Below are 26754 nucleotides of genomic sequence, written 5' to 3'. Positions count from 1 at the left end.
GCTGGGGGACACTTGAGCTAAGACCAGAGTAAAGACACTTTGGGTAGCTCCCATGTGTTAGTAGACAGCCCAGATAGTCTAGATATGTCCAATCTAGCCTTGGAGAAAAGGCTATTTTTCAGATGTCCTCTAGCAATGGGAAGCAAAACACCTCAAAAAAGCAAGCTGTTAAGCAATCAAAATAACTACCTGTAAGAACAAAACAATACTCACTTTCAAAAATCAGACACTCAATAATGCAACATACATAATGTCCAGCATATGTTAAAAAAAAAAAAAAGACAAGAAAAAGCAAAAATACAAAACAAAACAAAAAAACCACCCATAATGAGAAGAAAAATCAGCCAACAAAAACAGAATCAGAGGGGCACCTGGACAGCTCTATCAGCTAAGTGTCTGACTCTTGGCTTTGACTCAGATCACGATCTCAGGGACCTAAGTGGAGCCCCACCTTGGGTTCTGCTCTCAGTAGTGAGTCTGCCTAAGATTCTCTCTCTCTCTTCTGCCCCTCCCCACCCTGCTTGCATGCTCTCTCTCTAATAAATAAATCAATCTTTAAAAAAAAATCAAAATTGACAAAGATGATGGAATTAGCAGATAAGCACTTTAAAATGAGCATTATAAATACTCCTGTTAAATTAAAAAAGAAGACAATGGACATCATTAAGAGCAAATAGGAAATATCAATAGGGATGTTTTTGTGGCGAAATGGAAATCCAAAAACTGAAAAATACAATTCTGAAATTAAAATTGCTGCAGACTAAACATCAAAAAAGAAATTATTAGTGGAAAACTAGAAACTACCTAAACTGAAACACAGGAAGAAAGAATGAAATGAAAATGAGCACCTCAGTGGCCTGCAGAACATCCCTGAGTGATCGATACTAAATTTAATGGTACTACTAGAAGAAAAGGAAAGAATGAATGAATGAATAAATGAGCAAAACATATCTGAAGAAGTAACTGCTGAAGTTTTTTTCAAACTAAATGAAAAATATAATAAACCCATGGAACCAAGAAGTTTAAAGAACCCTAAGTAAGATATAGTCAAATGAAACCACACCAAACATTTGATAAATTTCAACAGATACTCATACACACACACACACACACACACGAGAATTATATATAATTCTCTACACAAACCAAAAATAGATTAATCTCTCATATAGATAAAAGTCAGCTTCAAAAAACCTATAATTAACATCATATTTAATATATAAAAACTGAATGCATATCTTCTAAGATAGGGAACAATGCAAGTGAAGCTGCTCTGATTTCTACTGATCATGGAACTGGGAGGTCCAAGAGAGTAAAAGAGGCGGAAAAAAGAAATCAAAGGCATAACGTTTGAAAAGGAAGGAGGAAAAGTATGCTTATATATGGGTGACACAATCAAGTGTATAGAAAATGCTAAGGAACCTAACTAAACAAGCAGAAACCCTATTTAAGCAATGAATTTAGAAAAGTCAAAAGACCAAGATCAAAACATAAAAATCAACTAATTCATTTCTAGTTATGATCAATGAGCAATTGAAAAGTGGAATTTTAAAAATACCATTACAATAGCAACAAAAACAAAATACTTAGGGATAAATTTAACATGTGTAAGCCTGTATAAATAAAACTAGAAAAAAAAAGGAGCTGAGAAAAATCAATGAAAATTAAGTAAATTGAGAGATATATCATGTTCATGGATTGGAAAATTCAATATCATTAAGATTTCAATTCTCCTCAAATTGGTTTATAAATTTAATATGTTCCAATCTAAGCCCAGCAGACTCATGTAGAAATTGACAAGCCAATACAATATTATCCTTTCTATATGAAAGGATAATATGGTCTTCAGAATATTTTGATTAATCTTTGAAAAGAAAAAAGGAGGAAGACAATAGTTTCTGACTTCATGACTTACTTTAAAGCTATTAGTTAAGATAAAGTGGTATTGGACTAATGACAAACAGAATAGGGAATGGAGAAATAGACCCACACTCATAGAGTTAATTTTTTAGGCTAAGCTGTCAAAACAATTCAATAAAAAAGGGAGAGATTTTTCAATATGAGGTTAGAATAACTGATTTCTATGTGGAAAACAAAAATAAAGCAAAAAACTAAACCTCAATCCATACTTCACAGTGTAAACAAAAATGCTGAAATGAATCATAGGCCTAAGTATTAAAAAAAAAATCAAGATTTTAAAAATCATTTTTAAAAACCAAAGATTGCTAATACAGGATTTAGAAAGTATAAACCATAATAGAAGAATTGATAAAATGGACTTCATCAATGTTTTAAAATTCTGCTCATCGAAATAAAATAATAATAAAATAAAAAAATAAAATAAAATTCTGTACAATGGTGAAAATGTTCACAAAGTCATATATCTGACATATATATATTAACAAGCAACCCAAGAACAAAATGGGATGAAGATTTTAATAGATACTCCATAAAGGAAGAACTATTAATTGTCAGAATGTCCATAAAACAGTACTTAACATCATTAGTATCTGAAAATGCAAATGAAAAAAATATAGCGTGATACTAGTACCCATTTACTACAATGGCTAAAATTGAAAAGTCTGACAACTCCAAAAGTTGGTAAGGATGTAGAGCACTGGAATTTATATACATTGCTAGAGGAAGTAGAAAATGGTACAACCTCTTTGGAAATAGGTTTGGCAGTTTCTCATGAAGTTCAACACACCTTGCCTTAGTCCCTACCTCTCTCCTATTATAAAATCACCGCATGTTTAACACATTTACATTAGCTGGCTCTCCTTTCATACTTTAACTGACTAGATGAAATTGCTCTGTCCAAAGAACTAGCCCAGTAAATTCTTCTTATTCTGAGCCCTTCCTGTCAATTTTTTGATGAAAGACGTAGAATGCTTTGTCAATGAATCCAGAGAAGCACTCATACATAGAACATACGAAAGTGAACCCAGATTATCACCTTTGAATCCCAGCATTACCTGGCCCAGAAAAGGAGCCAAGTAAAAACCCACAACACTTCTGGTACCACAGGATGTACACAGCCCAGGCTAGATTCTACATAATACTGATGTAATTTTAGCAGAGATCAGCCAATCCAGTGGATGCACCTATGATTTCACATTCCTGACGCCATTCACACTCAACCGTTCAGAGCATGGCCCTGTGTGAAAGGGAGCTACTCACATAGCTCCGGCAGGCAGACTTCTGCATCACTCCAAGAACAAACACGATTTTAGTTGATTGTTTAATCCTATCTATCTGACAATAAGTAATTAATTTATGTCATCCTCCATAATTGTTTCCCAGAACACATGTTTCAAAAAACGACTCCCACGAAATGCCCCATACTTCAGGAATCAAATATATTTGGAAAATAAAACCACCCTGCCTCCTTTGTTCCAGTTCCACTCAGATATTCACACCAACTGTTAATAGTGTGAAAGACTCCAAGGGGCCCTTGACTAAAATAACTTGATTGGTTTTGTTTAACCTAGCCTTTAATGATACTTTATTTATTGTAAAAGCTTTTGTCCAATAACACCTGTGAAAATTTTGTGGAAATAATAAGTAGACTTAATATATGTTGAGCACTTAATATACATGTATATAGGACAGTAATTGTGCTGAGTACCTTAAAACAATCTCATGAGATAGTGGTATCATTTGCCTACTTTAAATATAAAGAACTTGAAGCTCAGAGAGGTTAAGTGATTTTTTTCAAGATCACAGAGCTAGGATGCACAGAAACCAGGATTCCAACACAGGCCATCTGAGTCTAGAGTAAAAATAATGAACTACAGTACTATAAAGAGTCCTAGTAGTGTTCTTAGGAACTAATTTGGGAAACTTCCTTATTTTATTTGGTTGAGTCTCACTGCTTGACACTGGCTTCTGAGGGGCAGAAGTGATGAACTCTTCAGAACCAATCCACTAAGACTTCTTAAGTGGCATATAGACTTCAGTAATTTGCTTTTTACTTTCTAAATTGTAATGAAATGTTAAAATGAAGCCTGTTTTTGCATCAGCTTTAAAAAAAAGGGGGGGTTAAATCCCCCCCACTGCAAAATGTAATAGCTATGAGTTTTGTTTGTTTGTTTGGTTGGTTTTTTTTTTTTTTTTTTTTGGGTATAAATATTACAGGCTCTCTCTGACACAAGGATCCACAATGATTCTGAATGACATGACTACCTGTGTGATAAATCATCATTATCTTTCTCTAGGTCACTGAAACACATTCTTGAAGGGAGTGATTGTCTGGGGTTCTGTGTTAGGTGAGAGACCCAAAGATAATTTTAGACACAGTCTGTTTCAGTAGCAACAGCTCACACAAGAGAGCTTTATCACTTTTATTTATTTTATAAAAAAATTAGTAATATCAACATAGAAATCCTTTTACATTACTTTAAGTCACAGTTTAAATAATGTTCGTATTAGTAATTGTGGCTAGTGGTATGTTATAAATCTGTTTGAAAACTGATACATAGTATTTAAAATGATCATTTTAAAACTATATTTTTGAGAAGAAATATTTCATATTTTCCTTAACTACTTGAAAATAATTAGATGGTTGCTATTTATAATGTTTCATTATTAAAGATAATGCTTCTAAGAATAGCAATGGGTACATAATTCTCTTTCTGTTATTTGTTCAGGAAAAATTCCAAAAGTACTAAGCCATATGGTATGGTCATTTTTATGACCCTCAAACTCTGCCATCAGTGATTTCTAAAAGGGTCTTTACAATCCACCAATTATATGGGATTCTACCAGCTTTATTATATCTTTGGTAGCTTTAAATATTTTCTTTATTTTTCATTTTCCATGACTGTACTGAAATAAAATTATGCCTTATTTTCATAATCGTATGGCTTTTTTGGGCCACATTTTTTTTTTAAGATTTTATTTATTTATTTGAGAGAGAGGCAGTGAGAGAGAGCATGAGCGAGGAGAAGGTCAGAGGGAGAAGCGGACTCCCCATGGAGCTGGGAGCCCGATGAGGGACTCGATCCTGGGACTCCGGGATCATGACCTGAGCCGAAGGCAGTCGTCCAACCAACTGAGCCACCCAGGCATCCCTTTGGGCCACATTTTTGCACTAAGTTACTAAAAGTATAAGAAAAATATTTCGAGTGTCTTCACATAGATGGAAACTATCCCTCAAGATTTTTTCAATTCACCTTTGATTCATTACTATGTGCCAGATGTGCTAGCTGCCGGAGCACTGTCTTCTTATTTTCCTTATCACCACACTGTTATACTTGGAGTTCACAGAATCATCTGCTGAGGGCATCCATTACCTTTCTGTTTCACCTTGGCTGCTTTGTCAACCTCCCCTTTGGCATTTCTAGCATGACAGACATAGTTGCGCTTGAGATCCTCAGCAGTAACTTTTTTGATGTTCAAAATCTGAGTCCTCGTTTCATCTTCGGTTGGGGTCAAACTTATACTAGAAATAGGGGAAAGAAAATCAAAGCATGAGTGATACCACAGGGCCATGTTCTGGGAATGAATTAGATAAGGAGACAACCACAGGGCCCCCAAGTGAGGACAGCCAGAACATCCATGAGCTGTGTTGCCTGAGAGCCAATGGTTACAAAGGGAGGATAGCTTCTAGATTCCAGTGCCATTCTTTACCTGCTATAGCACACACAATCCCAGTATCTAGATCAAATCCCAGTGCTGGCAACATACGGCAGATCTCTCTTCAGAGTAAAATGTCTCCTTCCCTCAAACTTCTGAGACAGTATTCTGTATCAGTGTAGAGAGATGCTTCTAGGCCATATCCACCTGGGTTTTCATCCAAGCTTTGCCACTTACTGGCTATATACTTTTGGTACAGTAACTAATCTTTCCAAGTCTTGAGTTCCTCCTTTGAAAGAGAGGTAAGTAGCAATGCCTACGCAGTACGTCACATGTGTTGATTCACTCAAGCACTCTGAAGACTGAGTACATCAATGTGTAAGTATTAGAAAAATGCTTAATACATATTCATATAGGCTATTAATACCACCCTCAGCAATAGTTCATTCATTTCAGGGATTCCCAAAGCTTGGATTTTGAACATAGATAGAATACAAATAAAGAATAGAAAAGAGAAAAGAGAGTAGAAAATAAAAAGGATGAAACTCCATGGGTTAAATCCTAACATATAAAAAGAAGAGACTTCTCGAAGCAAGTACATTTTATGAAAATATATCCAAATCTCAGCATGTCAGAGATCAAGTGCTTTGGGTCCAAGACCAAGATTTAAAATCCCTTGGAACTACTTGCTCCAAAGAGAAAACAAAATCTCTCTCCTATAGCTGACATCCAGGTACTCCTTCCAGTGAGGCAGACTGTTGGTCATGAGAACTTGGTCAAGGGTTGTGATGGGTTTAGCCTTAACTGAAATTCACCATCCACTCCGGGCACTGAGCTGTGTTGCAGCAGCAATGAGGACGGACAGCATGACTTTCATTATCATTCATTCGGTGTTATTATGAGGATAGGAACCACAATATTCAGAAATCCTGAAGGGATCAATAACTCTCCCTTTGTGCCTCCAGCCACATCTTTAATCTATTCCTTCTGCAAAAACTGCTCCAGTTTCAGGAGGCTCCTTCTGTACCTTTAAATATGTGCTGCTTCTCTAAATTCCAGCCATCGCAGATGAGGTTCCTTTAACCAGGAACATTCTATTTCTTTACCTAGTTTATTTCTACTCATCCTTCAAATCTTTATTTAGGTACTGTACCATCTGAGAAGCACTGCCTAATTCCCTAACACTGACGGGAATCTTCAACTCAAGCTTCCAATAACATCTAATATTCTCCAATCACTGCATTTATCATGAAATATTGAAATTTCTGCTCTATCACTCTTACCCTGATAAAATCTACTCAGTTAGGGACGAAGTATCTTGCATAGCACTTAGTGTCAAGCAGACATCTTATAACTTCTGCACAAAGTCTGAGTTTACTACGAGGAATGACCTAGCTTTTGAATCCCTAGCTTTTGAAGTTCAAGTAGCTAAAGATCCATTTGTATATCATGTTAAGGCTCCCGTCTTAGAACGACTTTGTCATGTAGCTTTTGAAGTTCAAGTAGCTAAAGATCCATTTGTATATCATGTTAAGGCTCCCGTCTTAGAACGACTTTGTCATGTAGCTGGTCGGCTGCTGCTTTTTATTTACGATCGCCGTGAACCAACTGTCTTGCAGTTGTGTACTTCATTTACAAAAGGATCTTTTATCTTCAAAGACCCATATTTTCCTCCTTGTCGACCTCACACCCTTCAAAAAAAAGTTACATTTATTTAGAAATAAAATGAGCCAGCTTGTTATTTTAAGAGTGGGCTATATTACCACCTCATCCACTTCAAAAAAAATAAAATTTAAAGAACATGAATGTATTTAGTCAATATTTAAAAAAAATAACTATCAATTATAAACGTGACATATTATGTGAGTTAAGAATGAGGAGGAAGACAGCAAGACAAGATAAATAACACAATTTATCTGAGGCATAAATACAGAGGTCTAGACTCCAGACTGGAGAGAGAAAAGAACAGGCCACGCCAACCAGCTTTCATGTATTCAGAGCCGTGGATTGTGGCCTCTCATTCGTGTGGGCTATGCATCCCATCTACTTTTTTTTTTTTTTAAGATTTTATTTATTTATTTGACAGAGAGAGATACAGTGAGAGAGGGAACGAGAGAGGGAACACAAGCAGGGGGAGTGTGAGAGGGAGAAGCAGACTCCCCACTGAGCAGGGAGCCCAATGCAGGGCTCCATCCCAGGACCCTGGGATCATGACCTGAGCCCAAGGCAAACACTTAACGACTGAGCCACCCAGGCATCCTGCATCCCATCTACTTTCAAGTGGGAATCATGAGTGTGTGACCATCGGAAGATACCTGGGTCTTGAATTGCAAGTCCAGGGATCCTACTTTGGGATGTGGCCACTAAAGATTTGAGAATCTTGCAGATTTTGGGTAATGATGCACCAAAGTCAGAGTTTTGACTTTCAATGATCAGTATATACCAGAAGGCATTCAATTGAGGGACAAGCATTGATCACCCCTTGTCTGAGCCAATGGTACCTTTCATTAACAGTTACATCAATGTTGGTGTCATCTGGCTTTTTTCCATCAATGGTCCACCAAACCTCATTGCGAGCATCCTTCAGGAAAGTAAAATAGACTGTACAGGGGATGAGTAGTTCCTCTCCTAAAAAAACAAGTTAGCCCATCAGTGTGTAACCTTCACAAAGCTACACTGGTTTCACTCTGTGACTAATCAGAAGCTATAAAAGTGTACTTAAAGCTCTACTTCTGAGTAAGTTTCAAGTGGCCTACTATCGTACCGTACCATACCTCATTGCAAAATAAACAAACCAAGAAAAAGAAATACAGCAGTTTTATGCAAACTTTCCAGAATGGCCATCTTTTTTATACAATCCATATACGCTGTACCACAGTATTTGTTCAAAGAGGCTCTGACAATATCCTTTTTAGCCCGAAACTTCCATGGACTACCCCTAACCTTTGTTATTTCCCTCACGAGCAGTGACTAAGGAGAGATTCTCCAGACCTTTGGTGCTTGGCCCAGAAAAGATGGGGCAGTGCCAACACTTAGGGGAAGGCCACATCTTGAAATGCTTAGGTTGTCAGGATGCGATCAATAAGTTTAAAGACAATTTACATAAAAACATGTGTGTGTGTATATACATATATAACAAAAATTGACATCTTTATAAATACTAGCATTTATAAATAACAAATCTATGTTATCTTCCTGAGATGGAACATGAGGTCAGGAGGATCTCCAGGCAGAAAATGATAATAAGAAGAAAAGCAGCAGCACCCTCACTAAGAACTTTATATACTCATGGCGCTGTGTTTATACTTACTAGCAGTCTTATACAATTTTAACAAAATATCATGGGGTATTTTTTTAATTCATGTTTTATAGATGTGAAAACTGACGCTTCAAGATGTTAGCTGCTCTCCCTAGATGAAACTGTTAATAAGAGGCAGAGCAGAGTTCGACCGAGACTGACTTCCATTGCAGGTTACCCAGGACAGCTCTGTTCTATGCTTGCTTTCTTAGTTAGTTCTTGATAACAATTGCTTTTACTCTCAAAAAGTGTGCAGGTTGAGATGACAAATTATATTGTCATCCAAATTTGAAAGTAAGTTTGTCTCACTGAGTGGTCCTACCGAACGCCCTCTTCTAATGGCATGATTCTTATGTTTTCCCTTTCAGTTTCTATATTGATATGCAAGAAGATAACATGAACATAGAGTCTGTAACCATATGACAGGTAGACTAGATCATTAGTAAGGGTTTACCTGGATAGCAGGAAGAATGTTCACTTTACTATATAAAACCACTATGAATTGTAGGAAATTTGGTCCATTTGGAGTTGGCAGACCCCTTTGGTTCTTTTTTTTTACAGGCAGATTGCTATTTGAAGCCTTATCTTAGTTTTAGGAGGGTATCATTGTGTTCTACCTGCATTTGATCACAACCTCTGTTATCTTTAGTACATTTTTAAAAATATGTTCTTTTACACCTTTCATTGGGTTTGGAGAGAGTTTATTGTAAAGGATACAATATAGAAAATTGTAAAATTTTCTATGGTTTTCAGTTTAACTGTGGGAGGTTTTGAGCCAGAAGAATAACACACGATGGCTTATTCGGTCAGTTGCAAATGATTTTTGTCTAGAATGGAAAATTATGAAAACTTAAAAAACCTCCTTTTTTAAAGGAGGCCCAGATAGCCATAGGGAACACCGCATAGCGTTCTAATCAGGGTATATTAGTTCTACCAGCTGTTAACCCATTAAACTCACAGTCTCACCTCCAAGCTCCAACTCTTGCCCCTCTGCAGTGAAGAAAAGCTTAAAGGATATCTTGTGCTCACATCACAGCCTTGGAAAACCAAGCTGTGTGCAAGCTAACCTCTACATCAGACAGAAATCACTAATCAGGAGAGAGAAGTCAGGGGAAGAAGGGAGTAGCTGTGGAGAGAGAAGCTGAGAATCCTAAAGATGCCTGAGAGATCTCTGATGGAGGAGCTAATCTCCAGAGCTGCCTTGGTTTCTGACAACATTTCAGTTTCAATTCATGTGTTTCCTTACAAAGCCCTCTATTTGCATGCATTAACTTAACTGACATTTTCTTCCTTGTCATTAAGAGAATCTAACTGAAATTAAGAGGCACAGCTATAATTACCCGGTTCTTTCTCGTAGACCACAAGATCATTGGGTGAATAGATCTGAGGAGGCAATGCATCTTTTGGAGAGCCTGTTTTAGGGAGGAAGAAACAAAAGAGAGATGATGTTAAATCATGTAGCCCTCATCTCTCATAACTCGTTTCCAAGAGCAGTTCTTTTGTAGTTTGCCCAACTTCCTGGCACAGTTTGTCAATTCTTCCTGCAAAGGCCCACAGCTCAATGGAGAGTCATTTACAACACTTCATTCATTTCAGACAAGCAAAGAGACAAACAGAACATGAAAAGTGGCCTCCATGTTTTTGGATAGAGATTCAACCTGTGTTTTTGCTTCCCAAAGAGTACATGAAATACCCTTCTCAGATTTTAATATAAATCGTTTTCATGTCTTCCTCAATTGTTTCTTTTCTAAATATTTCTCCAGAACATGCCCCAGGTATCTAGTATAGGACCTGGTTAAAGAAGTAAATATTAAATGAATGAATAAGTAAATGGAAAATTCAAAACCACAATTTTGAGGCCAGCCCATCCATCTATCCAATGCCTCTGGCAGTTGACTGCTTGTTTATAGGACGGCTGCTCTTTATAACATTCTGTATTTCCAAATTGAAAAAAAAATACCCTGAAGGGGTTTTATAGTGTAGTGTTTAAGAACAGAAGCTTCAAATATTTAACAACCAGGGCTCTTATCCTTACTTGGCCATATACTAGCCATAGAACTCTGGTTTTTTGCTTAATCTTTGAGAAGCTAATTTTCCTCACGTCTTAAATGAGGATAATTAAACTCACTGCACAGGTTCATTAGAAAGATTAAAGTAAGTCATGCATATTAAATTAAGTAATGCATGTTAAAGCATCCTACTGGTATATAGTAAGCACTCAGTACTTCACAGCTTTAAAAACAAACTTGTGTTGCTTGAAAGTTGGATTAGAACCCTACCACACATCAGTGTCTATCAACTTCTCTATCTATAAATCACGGTGAGCAAGGATGCCTGTTCTCAATTTCCCCAAAACAGATGTGTTTAAGTATCTGTATCAGAAACAATTGCCAAGACAGATTTTAAGGTTAGGTTATTCATTTGGCTTACAAAGCCCATTTGTGTTAAATTCTAAACTTAGTCTAATTTTTCTTCTGAATTAATTCCCAGCTCAGCATTATTCCAAAAGTAGGCAGAGGAAGAGGAGGGGTGATCACAAAATTTTTCAATTTGAATTTTATTTGCCCTATTATGTTAGAACCCTTAAAAATTATGCTGAACCTGGTGTCAGGGTAATAGAGCAAGCCCTGCACCAGAATCTCAAACCTGAGATCTGGAAACCACTTCTTACACTAACTCACAGAGCATCTCTAACAGGTTACTTTGTGTTATTGGGTCTTGACACTTCCATCTATGAAAAGATGGGGTGTAAAAAATTCTCACTCTGATACGCTCTCATTTTTAGTATCATGGGCGCAATGGTATTGAGGGCTCTCCCCTAAATGCTGACACTGGTTCTCTCGATTTCTGGGTTTGATAGGAGTCTTTTGACTCTGTCTGGACATTGTCTTTCCACTTTCTGAATTTCTCATCCCCTGTTCTCTCAACCAGTGCAAAGCAATGATTGAATACCACCAGCAAACAGTTTCGGCTACCCCAATTCCAGTCTACAGAAAGAGTTGATTGAATTCAAATACAACACTTTTTTTTTTTACAATAATTTTAACTACTTAATTCATTGAGTCTCTGCTGTTTGCCTGGAATTGGACTCGCATAATATGTATATGATTTCTAATATTCTCAGCTATACTGATTGTTAGGTACTCTTAGTCCCAGAGTACAAATAAGGAGACTCAGACCCTGATCAAAGTCATATTGCTTATAAATGGCAAGGGTAGGGGCACCTGGGTGGCTTAGTGTGTTAAGCCTCTGCCTTTGGCTCAGGTCATGATCACAGGGTCCTGGGATCGAGCCCTGAGCAGGGAGCCTGCTTCCCCCCTCTCTCTGCCTGCCTCTCTGCCTACTTGTGATCTCTCTCTCTCTATCAAATAAATAAATAAGATAAATGGCAAGAATACAAGCCGAATACAGATTCCTCTGGCACTCTTTTCATTCCCCAAACTGCCTTCATTCATTCACATCCTCATTCATTCAGTAGAACAACAGTTATGGAATTCCTACTCTGTATGCGGAATTGCTGTGGCTCTAGGGATAGTGCAGGGAACAAAAAGAGATAAACCTCTTCCCTCATAGAACGGACACAGTTGTTTGTAATAAACTATCAAGAGCCAAAATAGAGTTATTGCATTTTTGTTGTGTGCACTTAAAAATCATGCTTACCTACCACCTTTACAGTCAGAGTCCTAGTGAGATGGAAGGTACGCCCATTTTCTGGATATGTAACAACACATGTGTAATCTCCATTGTTCGAAACCAAGGCGATGAGAAAACTCAAGTTCAGGCCTTCAGCTACCACATTATTAAAGTTCTGTATTTTCTGACAGCCCTAGAAGAAGTAAAAGAAAAGATGTTCAACATTTAAATACATGCACAGAAAACATACAAATGCATATACACACACACAGCTAATTTTGCACAGAACATACAAATATCTATGCCGGCTGTATCTTTTACAAACTATTTTGGTTGAGTTTTTGATGATGTTTCTGCAAAGAATAAATATGAAGTTTCATTATACTTTCTACAAAAGGAAAATAGGACTTCTAACTGAAATACGGATTCTAAAGTACAAGCTTCCTGTCTCAGGATCCTGTATTTGAATTTTGGAAATCCGTGTTAATAGTTAAACAAGATTAAAAAAAAATTGTTGAACAAGGTTAAAGTTTTGGAAAACAACTAAGGCATCTTAAGGAAGTTCATGTGTTGCCATTTAAGAAATGCTTATTTTTCATTTTTCCACATTTGTTTAGTGATTATATTAATTTGGGAAGCCAGCCACTCTGACAATTGAGGTCTCATGTTAGGTGCCTGATTTCAGTGTTTGTTGTTGTTGTTTTGTTTTGTTTTATTTTTTTTTCTCTCTTTACTTTTTATTAAGGTTTTATTTATTTATTTGAGAGAGAGAGAAAGAGAGTACAAACAGGGGGAGGGGCAGAGGGAGAAGCAGACTCCCCACTGAACAGGGAGCCAGCCAGACAAAGAGCTCAATTCCAGGACCCTGGGATCTTGACCTGAGCCAAAGGCAGCCACTTAACCTAGTGAGCCACCCAGGCACCCCTGGTTTCAGCATCCTTGATGGCTCTGTTGAATCTCTCTATTGGTCACTGACAAACATTTTTGGCATTTCCTTCTACTTATCCCATTTACTTTTTACAATTAAATATTAGAGACTTCAGAATCTAAAATGAAAAGATATTTTATAAGTCTTATCAAGAGTTATTTATTTCTACTCCAAATTATGCTTTTATATACTTCTACTGATTTGTAAAATTTTGAGATTGAAATACCTTACTCAACATAACTGGGATCCTGTTCTGGCTCTCTGAGCCTCACTAATTGGCTTATATTGTTTTATTTGTTGTTGTTGTTTTTTCTCTCAAAGAAAAAAATACATCAACTGTCAAAAAATTACATGTGGAACATTTGCTTTTAGAAAAACTTTTTTCTTTAAAAAAAAATCATTAATTAATCTGTGACAAAAATGAACTGGGTTATGCCCAAGGTCCTTTAGATCTCGAAAATTCAGGAAGGTTATTATTGACTTGTACTTTAGATTTACTGTATCTACATATGTAACTCTGATTCTTGAATATGGAAGGTTTTCTTACTTCAATTCCTGGAGCATGTGTTTTGAAATATGACAGTTACACTGAGTGGCATATTTTGCAATCCTTTGTCATAGGAACTATGTCTTTTAAGAATATCCTACACTTTTGATTCATGGAGATGATCATCAAGAGGAAGCTGTTATATGCTCAGTTATTTTCTGAATGCAATTTATCCTGTTTTGATAAGCAGTGTTTCTAGACACTTGTCACATCAGCAAAATATTTCAATCCTCTTAGGTTATCACAAAGTATAAGGCCACAGAGACCTGTACTCTTATAATGAATTTATGTCAGATTTGGTTTAAATTGAGTTTAGACTATCTATAGAACTCTATTTGATTTTTGTGGCACCTTTCATTTAAACAGTTCAAAGGTATTTTCTTCTCTCATTTGTTAGCTTAGCTGTTCTTAAATCCCCATGAAGTAGACAGATCAGACTAAATACGCTCTAGTTCTGCAGGTAAAAAAAATAATGAGACAGACAGATAAAGAGGTATTCTAGATAACACAGAGCAAAGCTAAAACTCAGTTTTCCAGACAGATGAACAAAGGTTTTACACTAGCTTCTTAACTAAGAATGAACACCTCTCCTTGGGCTGGAAAAATTGCATGGGTACATGTATTTACATGCACTCCATTATCCCATCTGACCTTTATTCCAACCTTAGCAAGTCTGGAATGCTTTTATGTCCATTTTATAGACAAGGGTATAAAGGCCTAGAAAGGTTAAGGGATTCCCAGTGTCATAGAGCTAGGTAGTGTCAGAGCTAAAATTTAAATCTAGATCTACCTGTTTTGAGGCCCTTGTTTTAAATCCACCTGACACTGTCTCCGTACCCTATCCTGTGGCCCTGCATATATGCCGCACCCAGGCCAGCCCCAGTGTTAGCAGTGTGCTACGTCTCTATCACTTAGACGAGGTGGATTCCCACAATTCATGATAAACTGGAAAAGCATACTGTTCCGGATAAGAAGTTAAAAATTACTACTGCCCTTGTCAACAGCACTTCTTAAGAATATACTAAAAGAAACTTATTTCTTTGACTTATCAAGTATCATTTATGTGAAAACTATTTAAACACATTTGATTTAGGATTTATAGTATGTGCTACAAATATGAAGAAACACCTCTAACTCAAAGCCTTTTCATTCATTCACTCATTAGTTCATTCACCCTTGAGTATGAATCATAAGCCATGTACCAGGCCACTGTCTGAGGTTCTGAGAATATAGCATTGAGTAAAACAAAGGGTCAACTCTTATGGACTTATCATGAACAGATAAATACAATCAGAGAAACAGAGCAAGCAAGGAAAATGGTACAAAATAGCTGTGTGTTGATCTCTTGCTAGCTCTCTTCTTTTTCTTCCTCTTAACCAAACCCATGAGCATGAACTTGAAATTCGATCTGGGTATGCTTAAGGGTATTCAATGGGCCTGTGAGTCAATGGTGTAAGTATGCTTTCTTGTGAGATTTTCTCTTCTTTCCACAAAGGATAAAAAGGTAGGCCAGGGACAGGTCTTTCTTGGAGCTGCTTTGTCTAGAAAAAAAAATATTTCAAATTAAGGAATATTCCCAAAAAATCGATGGAAAAGTTTCAGGTCTGATCTACTATTCAGAAAAAGCTGACCACTCAAAAAATTTAAATTAACTAGTGTTAACCAAAAGAAGTATCAAGAAAAAACATACAAAAAAGCCATTTCAAAGTTATTAGACCTATAGCATGTTGGAAAAAGATATAAAAGAAATATTTTACATTCTAAGCGTGCACGTGCATGGTAGGGGTAGCTTTGGGACATTGGTGACCTATAAATAACCATTAACTTTAGCCTATCATGTGTGATGAACTCTAATTCTTATAAGCAGTTGCATCTCTAGACCCTTCGGCACACATACCTCAGACAGTATGATTTTAAGCACAATGAAGTATTCCTAAAAATAAATACTGCAGATTTCAAAATCATTTCTTTGGAATCAAGGGGAAAAAAAAAGTTTAAACAAAAATCTAGATATCCAAAGAATTAAAAAATAAATAAATAAATAAACATGTTTCCAAATGCAAGAAATGATTACTGGTAAGTTGATTTCTACTGTGAAGCAAACACTTGTCTGACTAGAAAACAAGTCACCCACTTAGTTGACCAATCAGTTCCTCATTTTGAATTCAAAAGAGAGAAGTTCGACAGGAGATAAACGTTTCTAATACATAGTGGTAACCATGGCAACCTACCGCAATATATAGGTAAAGAACAGCCTGAGAAATGACTCTGAGATCTTTGAGAGGAAATAAATCATGTGCTGAAGCATGGGGTGTGAGCGGGGGGGGGGAGTCGTGACTAAAAAAGGACAGATATTTCCATTCAATAAACCTACAACTTTTAAAGAATTGTAGGAGGGCACAAGAATGGAAATGGTATAGTTCCTGACCTAGAGGCGCCGTCTAGTGCAGAATTTCAACAAATATGATGAGACGCATATTGGGGTGGGGAAGTGAGGGAAAAGATTAAACACAAAACATTTAGAAAAACTTCCTGGAGGAGGAAGATGTGGGTCTGATTGTTAAAGGGCAAGTAGAATATCACCAGCTATGTGGGAGGAGGGGAGACTTGGGGAAATGACACCCTAGACACGGGGAAAATGTGAAAAAAGTCCCCTGCATGGGATGTCTGGGTGGCTCGGCTGCTTAAGAGTCTGCTTCAGCTGTTCCTGAACCCAGGGTCTTGGCATCCAATCTTGCATCAGGATCCTTGTTCAGTGGAGAGCTCTTTCTCCCCCTGCCTGCAGTTCCCCCAGCTTATGCTCTCTCTCTCTCCCTGACAAATAAATAAATTTTAAAATTTTAAAAAATTTTAAATTTTAAAAATTTTTAAAAATCTCCTGTACTCTTATAGCATTTTACCCTCTGTGTTGGGCCTTAACCAACTTTATGATCTCTTTCCATGCTTATTTCTTCCTCTAGAAAACTTACTCCCAGGGGCATGTGGGGGGTGGATGAGTACTGTTACCTGCATCGGCAGCAACTTGCCCATTACTTAGCACATGGGAAATGCTCAGTACATTTGTGTTGTAGGTTAGAAATATGAGAGAAGGAAAGACACAAGATATGGTGTTGAAAGCTCAAGCGGTATGCACATGATAACAAGAAGATGAATACAAGGATTGTAATACATGGGATGGGGCAGTGGCAGGATGGGTAGGGAAACCGGGTGAGGATACAAAGAGTTTGAGATATAACATTAGAATAGTTATGAATATCTATTGACATTTTTGCACCCAAGATTAAGTTGCTATGAAATGCATCTTACTTGTTCACAAAGTCTTCTCAGAGTTCTATCCACCAGTCACTTTCAATGAACTTCAGAATTACATCATCCATCGTCCAGTGTTTATACCACAAACACTTAACAAAATCCCTCCCATGTGCCAGGTACTGTGTTAGGAGCTGGGCATACCACAGACAGTAAAAACAGAAATGAACCTTATTCTCATGGAATTTTCCAATCCAGTCCAATTCATTCAATTATTGAATCAGTTCCTAAATACAAAGTATATCGGCCCTGTTTTGCACTGTGTGCTTGTTATTCAAGGGTTAGAGAGAGATCACTACCCAGTACAGAAGAGAGAAATGCAATCATTACAGTAACAAAGATGAGGTATAACTTAAGTGCTTTCACAATACAGAGTGGGTGATTCATTCAGCCTAAGTCAGCTTCAAGACTTCTCAGATACTTGAATGGGGTTCAAGTTTAAAGGATGGACCTTAACTCCTCAGAAGTCCAGAAACTATACATAAAATGCTGTGTGTACATATGCATACAAATAATTCAACGCATATGGCTTGAAAAGAAAATGTGATACATATTTCCTTTATACCAAAGGTTAAAAATAACTACATTGGGACTACAGAGAAATGAAAGAGATAAGCAAACTAAGATGTCAATCAGATTGAAACAAGCACCTTAAAATAAAGTTGATTACATAGACCTTGGACTAACCTAACAATACATGCCATGCCAACAAGAAGGCCAAGCTTGGCATTGTTTCAGACATGTTTTCCTGATGGTTCTGTGTCCGAAAAAGCAAAAGTTTTCAATTTTCTGAGAGATTTTTTTTTTTTTTTAAGATTCCATTTATTTATTTGACATACAGAGATCACAAGTAGGCAGAGAGGCAGGCAGAGAGGTGGTGGGGGCGGGGAAGCAGGCTCTCCACTGAGCAGAGAGCTCAACGTGTGGTCCGATCCCAGGACCCTGAGACCACAACCGGAGCCGAAGGCAGAGGCCCAACCCACTGAGTCACCCAGGCGCCCCCTTCTGAGAGATTTATAAACAATATCTGGCCAATTCCGATTCACGTCACTGAAAGTTAGAGGTGGAGGCATTATTCTAATTTTAATGATCACACTGAGTACAAGGAAAACCAGCTTTTTGCAAATTGAGATCTGGAATGATCTCTATCCTGCTAAATGGCAGCTGAGAGCTTTTCAGCAGTTGCTATCAAGGTAATATCCAACACATCCTCTAAAGTGGTTCCTCTGATCCTCAGTAAGAAGGGGAAAATTGCCTTTGTTTTTACAAGTGCCTCTGGAGAAAACTATTGAAATATCCAGTTATAAAAATGAGAACAAGAAATGATCCAGTAGTATGAAAGTCAGGATGGCTCACCATATTCTAAAGCTTTTGTCTCTGAGTAAATCCAATAATAATAGTAACAACAACAACGGATCACACTTACCTGTGTCTTTACGCCTATGCATTCAGAAGGCCCTATGTGAATAAACATGCAACCTCCAATTTATATATGTGTTGTGTTCCAAAAGTTCTTTTATAAGCTGGCTATTTGAAATTCAGTAAATCACTTCCAAACCATGGTTCGGTTTCCAGGCTAGTAACAAAACCTGGCTCATTTGACAAACATTTACAGAACATCAATTTAACTCAGAGGATTGTCGAACTAGGGACTATGAATTCTGGCCCAGACTGAAGAACTCTCGGCCATGTAGAAAACAGCAGGACAGAAGACAAGCAGAGAAGAAAAATTCAAGCCTATCCCATTTCCCCTGCAATTCTTAAAGAGAAACTTCTGATTTTCTGTTCCCACCAATCCCACTTTCCTGAGCCCCTTTTGACTTCCCTGGGTGATCGAGCCACTGGTTCCCTTATGGCCCCCAGTCTCCCTTGTGACCTAGCCTGTGTGCAAAGCTGGCTCTGTCCTTCAAAGCGCCTCACACTCCAGAAATAAAGATTGAAGCACCCTCCCTGTGTCATTTCTGAAGGGTATTAGCTTTGGAACCCAACAAAAGTGGGTTCCCAGATTTTCCCATTACTGGCTGGACTGTTTCCAGTAAATTATATAAAATAATTTAAAGCTATGGGACCAGGAAAAATCTCTCAACCACTCTGTACTTGAGTCTTCTTAATGATAAAATGGAGAAAATGATAGACCCTACTTAATGTTGAGAGAATTAAAATCATCAAAATATTTGGAAGAATTCCTGTGCTCAGTAAAAGTTAGGTATTACAGTTTACCTCTCTGAGCCTCTGGTTCCTAATGATATCGACCCTGAAGGAAGTGGTGAGTATTACATTTAACATATAAAGTACCCAGTACGAGGTATTTTACTAGGAAAATGCAAGAAATGTTAGTTTCCTTTTCCTTTTCTCAATTCATCAGTTTTCACCCTCTGTCAACAGAAAAACAAATTTGCTGGAACTGATTAATTTGTCTTAACTCTCGCAGTTATTACTAAAATAAACTTTCTCCAATGTCAAGGTAGGGAATTCAGCTAATAACAATGGAAAGAGAACTACTGTAAGAGAGCCAAGATATCCACGCAGATGCAGGAGGTGACTGCAGAGGGTAGGAAATAGAAAGCAATGTCAGCCTTGCTATACGGTGATGGGAGAATCCCCCTGCCAAGAACCCTGATTTTGTTCCCAAGACTGCGGAACTCTCAGGATTAAAGGTATCAGTCGATTACTCAAAGATGGAGAAATAAAAAGCAGCACATCAATAGCAACCTTTCCAGAATCAGAGAATAGGAAGGATGTCCGTTACTGGTTGTCCTCTTAGTCACCTGAACATTGTTGGGAATGTGCCATTGCATTGTTTTCACTGCTATGACTTCTTTTCTTGATTTTTCTATGTTTCTTGTCTTCATTCACCCTATGAACATTCTCTCCAGATTTTGACTTTAGCCCTTATCCTTTATGATTTTATTTTGTATTTTGTCTTCTTCTTAAGGGATTCAACTATCACAGAGATGCAGCCAATTCTCTATCTCCAGTTTTGATTTTTCTTCTACACTTCAGACCCATATACATGTAACCACGAACTATAGGTCGCTGCTCCCTAGAGATCTCACAGATATCTCACTGCCCCCAAACCACTCCTTCTCTGCTATTTCATACCTTGGTTAATAGCACCAACATTCATCCAACCAGAAAAACAAAAAAATCTAGAAATCTTTGAGGACATAGAGATGCGAAAGTCATAACTTCATCCTCAAGAAATAATCAATCTCATAGGATACATGCCTGTACATTTCTCCCTCTTCTTAGAAACAACAATTAATTCTCTATGGTACTCATGTGGAAATTAGAATTCCATTTTTATTATAAGAGTAAGAATTCTTATTTATAAACTTGTCTGAATTAAAGTGTAGGATCTTTTTGGAACTATGCAGGGTAGGACATATATATTATTCATCACTATGTTCCCCCAAACCTGACATATTGCATTGAATACAATCGATCTTCAACAGCTGTTGAATGTATACATGGATGACAGTAAAACAATAAAGGAAGTGAAAAGTGACATGGAGATAGGCATAAATAAGTTGCTTTGGGATTATATTAGGGAAAAAATATTTCTAGCTGGAAAGAAGAGAGAACATTCCATGAAGGTGGCAGAATTTGAACTGTTCTAAAGAAAGAAGAGGGGGCCTTCCAGGTAGGTATGCATCAAGAAAAAGGGAAAAAAAATAGAATATATAAGGAAATAAAATTAATTTTTTTCAGACCATTGAGTATTCAAAGTATAGGAAAGTGAACAGGGTTAGAGATGAAAGAACTCAATTGCAGGTAAAGAGAAGAACATTTTATTTAATTGGAAAATGCATTATACTTATTAATGTAAAATTGTTAATATTATTCTTTTAATCATTTTTTATGCTGTCTGCTATGGAACACTATGATCATAGAATATACAATGATCAACTGTACCTGTACCTAGCCTCAAAAGTAAAAATTCAATCTATGTCTTATTTCATCTACACCCACTCACTGCGCCCCAAGATTATTGTGAAGCAAATCACAGACATTATATAATTTCACTTGTAAAGATTTTTATGTATATCTCCAAATGACAAGACCTTGTCTTCGGCACGCATAACTACAGTATTATTATAACAATTTAAAAAGTGACAACTCATTGTATTATCAATATTCTGTGTTCAGAGTTCCCTGGTTTTCTCATAACTTGCTCTATAGCTTGGCTGAAGAAAACACAATCTAATTAAGGTCCATACATTGCAAATAGTTGTTATGTATCTTAAGTCAGTCTTTCTATCTCTTTTTCATTTTCTTTCTCCTTCCTTCTCTCCCTGTCTCTTAATCATTTTACTTTAGCATAAAATACATACAAAATCACTCAAATATATGTATGAGTTCATGTATTATTATAAAGCAAATACTTTGTAAGCACCACGCAAGTTCAGAATAGATTGTTATTAGTCACCCCTGAAGGACTTCCACATGCCCCATGTCAATCATGGCTCTTTTCCTCCCCCGCCAAAGTAGCCACTATCTACACTGTCATCGTAAAATCAATTTCTTATTTTTCATTTATAATTTTATCACCTACATGACCATCCTTAGACACTATAGTTTCATCCAATGTTAAATGTGTCTTATGTGTCTCAAAACCTACACATTCCCACATCATGACTTTCTTTTTCCTTGTAATTTATCTGTTGAATAATCCAGGACATTTGGCCTATAGAATTTTCCAGTCTGGATTTTGCTAACTGCAAACTCATGGTATAGATCAATACATTCCTCTGTTCTTTATATACCCTGCAAAATGGCGGTAGGATCCAAAGGGTGTTTTGGGTTTTGTTTTTTGTTTTGTTTTGTTTTGTTTCAGACTCAGGTTTAATCCATTTGGCACAATTATAAGTGATATTTTATTCTTTCATAAGAAGGAATATGTCTTGGGGCGCCTAGGTGGCTCAGTGGGTTGGGCCTCTGCCTTTGGCTCAGGTCATGATCTCAGAGTCCTGGGATCGAGCCCCGCATTGGGCTCTCTGCTTTGGTGGGGAGACTGCTTCCCCGTCTCTCTCTCTGCCTGCCTCTCTGCCTACTTGTGATTTCTGTCAAATAAATAAATAAAATGTTTTTAAAAAAAAAAAGAAGAAGGAATATGTCTAGCTGTTCCCTTTCTTAGGACAGTATCAGTCACTGATGCTTCATGCTCAGATTTATTAGTTCATTAGGGGCTGCAAATGATTATATACTTTTATAAAAACACATTTCTCTGCACTATTTCATTACTCAGTGCACATTTCTTACAGGAAAAGCAGAATAAATAGCTGATTTTTTCCCTTTACTCGTTTCAAGATAACAAATTGATTTCCTATCATCCACTAAATGTGACCAATTATTTTAAAAATATCATTATGAACTTATGGATTTACATTTAATTCATAAGATTCAACCCATTGTGATTAATAACCTTACTGAAGTTCAAATTGTTCCATTATTGGCCAATGGAAAACTCTTAAAGTTGGCTCCTAAGTCATTTCATTAATGACTTAAACCATTAGATGCTAACATTTTAAACTATGATGATGAATTGCCTATTTCTTCTTTTAAATCTGTCAACTTTTGCTTCATGCAGTCAGACACACTGCTGCGAGGCACAAATACTTGTACTATTTTTATGACTTCCTGATGAATTGACCCTTTTATTATTCTGAAAAGTCCTCTTTATCTCTGGCAATACTCATTGTCTACAGTCTACTTTATGTGTTACTGGTATATCCATTCTAACCTTCCTATTTTTATTCATCATTTATCTTTAATTTTAAATTCCTTCTCCTTTCCACTTTCTGTTCATCTTAAGGCATTATCTATCATGTTCATTTGCTGTTATGTCCCTCTTAGTTTTAGCTGAATGACTTATTTCCATCTTCCTAACTTTCTAATTTTGGATGTTTCTAATTCTTATTGATCTCGGTTATTCTTTTACATCTCATTTCTTAATATCTTTTAGCTCATTTTTTAACTAGTAAGTCACATTATATTCCTCTGGCATGCTTCTTTTTTTGGTAGAAATGTTATTCTGCTTCATATTTTCCTTTTTCTTCTCAAATTTGAACAGGATTTTACCTTGGTTCTTTTATTTTAAGGTTTTATTTTTTATCTGTTTAGAGAAAGAGAGCACATGTGAGCAGGGAGAGGGGGAGAGGGAGAAAGAGAATCTGAAGCAGACTCTGTACTGAGCGTGGAGCCCGACATGGGGCTCGATCTCCGAACCCCGAGATCATGAAGTGAGCCCCCAGGCACCCCTATCCTGGCTCTTTTTGTTATTCATTTTTATGTGAAATGCGTTTTTTTCTGAGCTTTTGAATTTGGCAGGATTTTCTAACTTCACAGAGCTCCCTCTTCCAAACTATGATCTTGAGATTTGTTGAGTCTGCTGCTTCAGAACTTCTTACTATGGGCCTCTTGGACTCATTCTCTGTTAGAGAGTAAAACTCTTCCTAACTTCAACTCCTGTTCTCAAACTGGCCCACCATACTTTACAGTGAGGATCGCTGGTTCCTTGTTCTCCAGTCTAGCAAAGACCACATGACTTCCATCTGCCCCCCTTCCCTAGACACTGATTCTATATGTGGTTTGTTTCACTTATGTCATCGAAAGTGATTCTTGTGGCTAACTCATCCCTGAGCTTGTTCTAAATGTTGTCCAGTAGTTTTTAGCTTTGGCATATGTGGGTATGTGAGGAGATTAAAAAACAAATAAGGCTGCTGCCACAGGTGCCATCTTCCAACATCTTCATTTTTTACTAAATACTTGCCAAGTATCTCAGATGTGGAAGAGACCACAGATGGACTGTGCCCACAAATGAGGATAAACATGGGAACACACACAGATAGTAGAATACAGTGCTGACTAATCAAGGAGTTGACATTCACCAGATGAGTGAGCAGCTTCTGACCTCACTTAGCAATGAAAAGAGCATGCAGGCATTTCTCAAATGGTATCTCACAGGAAGTTAATAGAAATATGGTAGTTCTAGTTGTCCAGTGAATGTAATTTAGGAAATGGTGAGTTGAGACAAAGCATTCTTCACCACTTCCTCAAAATGGCACACAAATAAATAAAAATGGCACAAAGTAAAGACCTGGTAAAAGATTTGCATAAAGTTATTAAGGAAGAAATAAAAAATCTGACGAGAAAAACCTTAGTTTCAACATTAATTCAAGAATCAAGGACAGACATTGCCATTTTAGAGAGCGTAAGATGCTCCTGAGTTTGCTTACCATGTACCAAGTGATGGTTGGTTTGACAGTGGAAGGAAAGAACCCATCTACATTTGGACACGTGATCTTCTGAACACCATACTCTATATACAGCTTGTGCAGTGGAAGTTTCATGGAGGAATTGAAGCAGCTGTCTTTCTGAACCACTTCCAGGGGAAATGCAACTTTGCTGCAGTATGTGGTGTTCCTGAAAAGAGAAATAGCCAATAAATGGGCAATTGCCTTTGCATTGGATTTGATGCAGCAATCACATGAAAATGAGCTAAGTGAAATAATGCTGCGCATTGAGATTTCATTTGTATGTGAGTTCACATAGAAATTAAGTGCGTTATAGAGGTATTTCCTCTACCAATTTGATGTCACAAAATAAAAACAGACACAATTAGCTACTGCTGATATACTAAAATATTTACATTTTAGGATGACTGGGCAATTGCATTTACATTTGAATGTCCACACAGGTCATTTAGTCTGCCTAGGTGCTCTCTCATCCCTTATGCAGGGGGTAATTTTCAGCCTCATAAGATATATCCTCTGACTTAAAAAAAAATAATGGACAGTGGTAAGACTGATTTTTCTGGTTTCCAAAGTAAAATCTGGATGTTATCCTCAGAGGAATATTGAAACAAGAATACAAGTGGTACAATCCTGGAGGATGAATCTTAATTTATGGCCCTAAGACATCAGTCCACTTCACATATGGAGGCTTTCCATGTCATCCTCCACACACCCCACTTCTAAATTAGGGTTCTCATTCTCTGAGCACCTCAGACATTTCCTTGATTGACTTTATCATAGTTCAAACAAGGGCATGGTCACATGTGTCTTCTTTTGTTCTTTGCATGTAGTACAATGTCTAAACTTTCAGTAGGCACTAACTAAATGTTTCAAAAATAAATGGAATGGATGTAAAACATGTGTCTGTGCACATAAAGGGAACACAGATAATAAAAATACCTGATTTCTTAGAGTTATGGGTAAATGGGTCATTCACTGTCTACCCCTTTTTGTGATTTCAATTCAAGGTGCCAAATACATATAGATACTCATTAACTAATTAATTGAGGCTAAATACAGTGAAATGGGGGATGCATTTCCCTCCCAGAATGGGAAGAAGGGATGTTTAAAGATGACTTATGACAATAATAATAATGTGAGAAGGGACAGTGGCAGCTATAATCACCACCTAAAAATAGCAAAAGGTCTACCGGGGGAAGAAGTATTCTATAGGTGGAAATTTTACAGGGGATAATTTTCAGCTTCATAAGATAAATTCTCTGACTTAAAAAAAATAATGAACAGTGGTAGGACTGATTTTTCTGGTTTCTAAAGTAAAATCTGGATGTTATCCTCAGAGTAATATCGAAACAAGAATACAAGTGGTACAATCCTGGAGGATGAATCTTAATTTATGGTCCTAAGACATCAGGCCTTTGATTTTACATGGGCCAGTTTAAGGACATTCTCCACTTAGGAATCACCTCAGGACTGTGGGAAGCTTCTGGTGTCTCCACCAGACAAGTTCACTTCTAGATTTACTTTAGGGACAGAAAAGATAAGCAGACAGGTAAACTGAAGAGATGGCCATCTGAAAATTGATAAATCACATTAAAGGAATACTCAGGCCTTAACAGTCATGCTGCTCCTATAATGTAAAGGTTAGAAAAGTTTGAGGAGGTGCTCTAGATAAGTAGGAAACAGAAATAGAGTTAATGAAACACTAAAATGCAGAGAAGAGAACAAGGTCATCCAGAAAGCTACTGATGACGCTTTCCCAGCTATTTCTGATGTCCACCTGTAACAGATTAACAATTGCCAAAGATGGAAAGGAGATTTTAGGCTGCTTTTCTCATTGGGTGGATACAGATGCCAAAGCTCTCAGACACAGACTGACGTGCCTAAGGTCACCAGCTGAGTAGTATAAGGGCTGGGATGCCAGCCTGGTTTCTGTGTCTTTTCATCCCATGCTCTTTCCACTATAATCTGTCTAAACCTCTCCTACAAAGCTGGTCTTGGACATAAATAGTGGTCAGTGTTCTTTGGAAGCCTAGAAACTAGTCTAGAGTTCATTCCAATAAAACTAAAGAATCAGGTGAAAACCTCAAAAGGGCCTTCAGAGGTTCCAAGGGACTCCTAAGGCCACAATGATGAAAATGCGTTCTGTGACAGAGAAGTCCTTTTTCACTTAATCGTAACACAGCTTAAATATATCAAAATGTAGTCA

The 26754-nt window shown here is 37.1% G+C and overlaps 1 protein-coding gene across 5 annotated transcripts in view; it reads right to left on the bottom strand.

Annotated features, from left to right (window-relative positions):
- Positions 1-26754, bottom strand: part of IL1RAP (interleukin 1 receptor accessory protein) — a 129955-nt gene that overhangs the window by 19625 nt on the left and 83576 nt on the right. For all 5 annotated transcript variants that reach the window (XR_004384810.1, XR_004384811.1, XM_032875644.1 and 2 more), the window contains exons 4-8: positions 24531-24717; positions 12536-12701; positions 10216-10287; positions 8079-8205; positions 5295-5443 (exon numbers count right to left, since the gene is read on the bottom strand). Coding sequence is in view for 3 of the 5 variants with exons in the window: in XM_032875644.1 (XP_032731535.1) it covers positions 5295-5443; positions 8079-8205; positions 10216-10287; positions 12536-12701; positions 24531-24717 (701 nt within the window). In the remaining 2 variants the exon portion in view is untranslated. The remainder of the gene's footprint in view (positions 1-5294; positions 5444-8078; positions 8206-10215; positions 10288-12535; positions 12702-24530; positions 24718-26754) is intronic.

The sequence above is a fragment of the Lontra canadensis genome, unplaced genomic scaffold, assembly GCF_010015895.1.
Source record: "Lontra canadensis isolate GAN:19392208 unplaced genomic scaffold, GSC_riverotter_1.0 scaffold56, whole genome shotgun sequence".
Taxonomy (NCBI): Eukaryota; Metazoa; Chordata; class Mammalia; order Carnivora; family Mustelidae; genus Lontra; species Lontra canadensis.
This window is presented reverse-complemented; position numbering and strand designations above follow the sequence as displayed.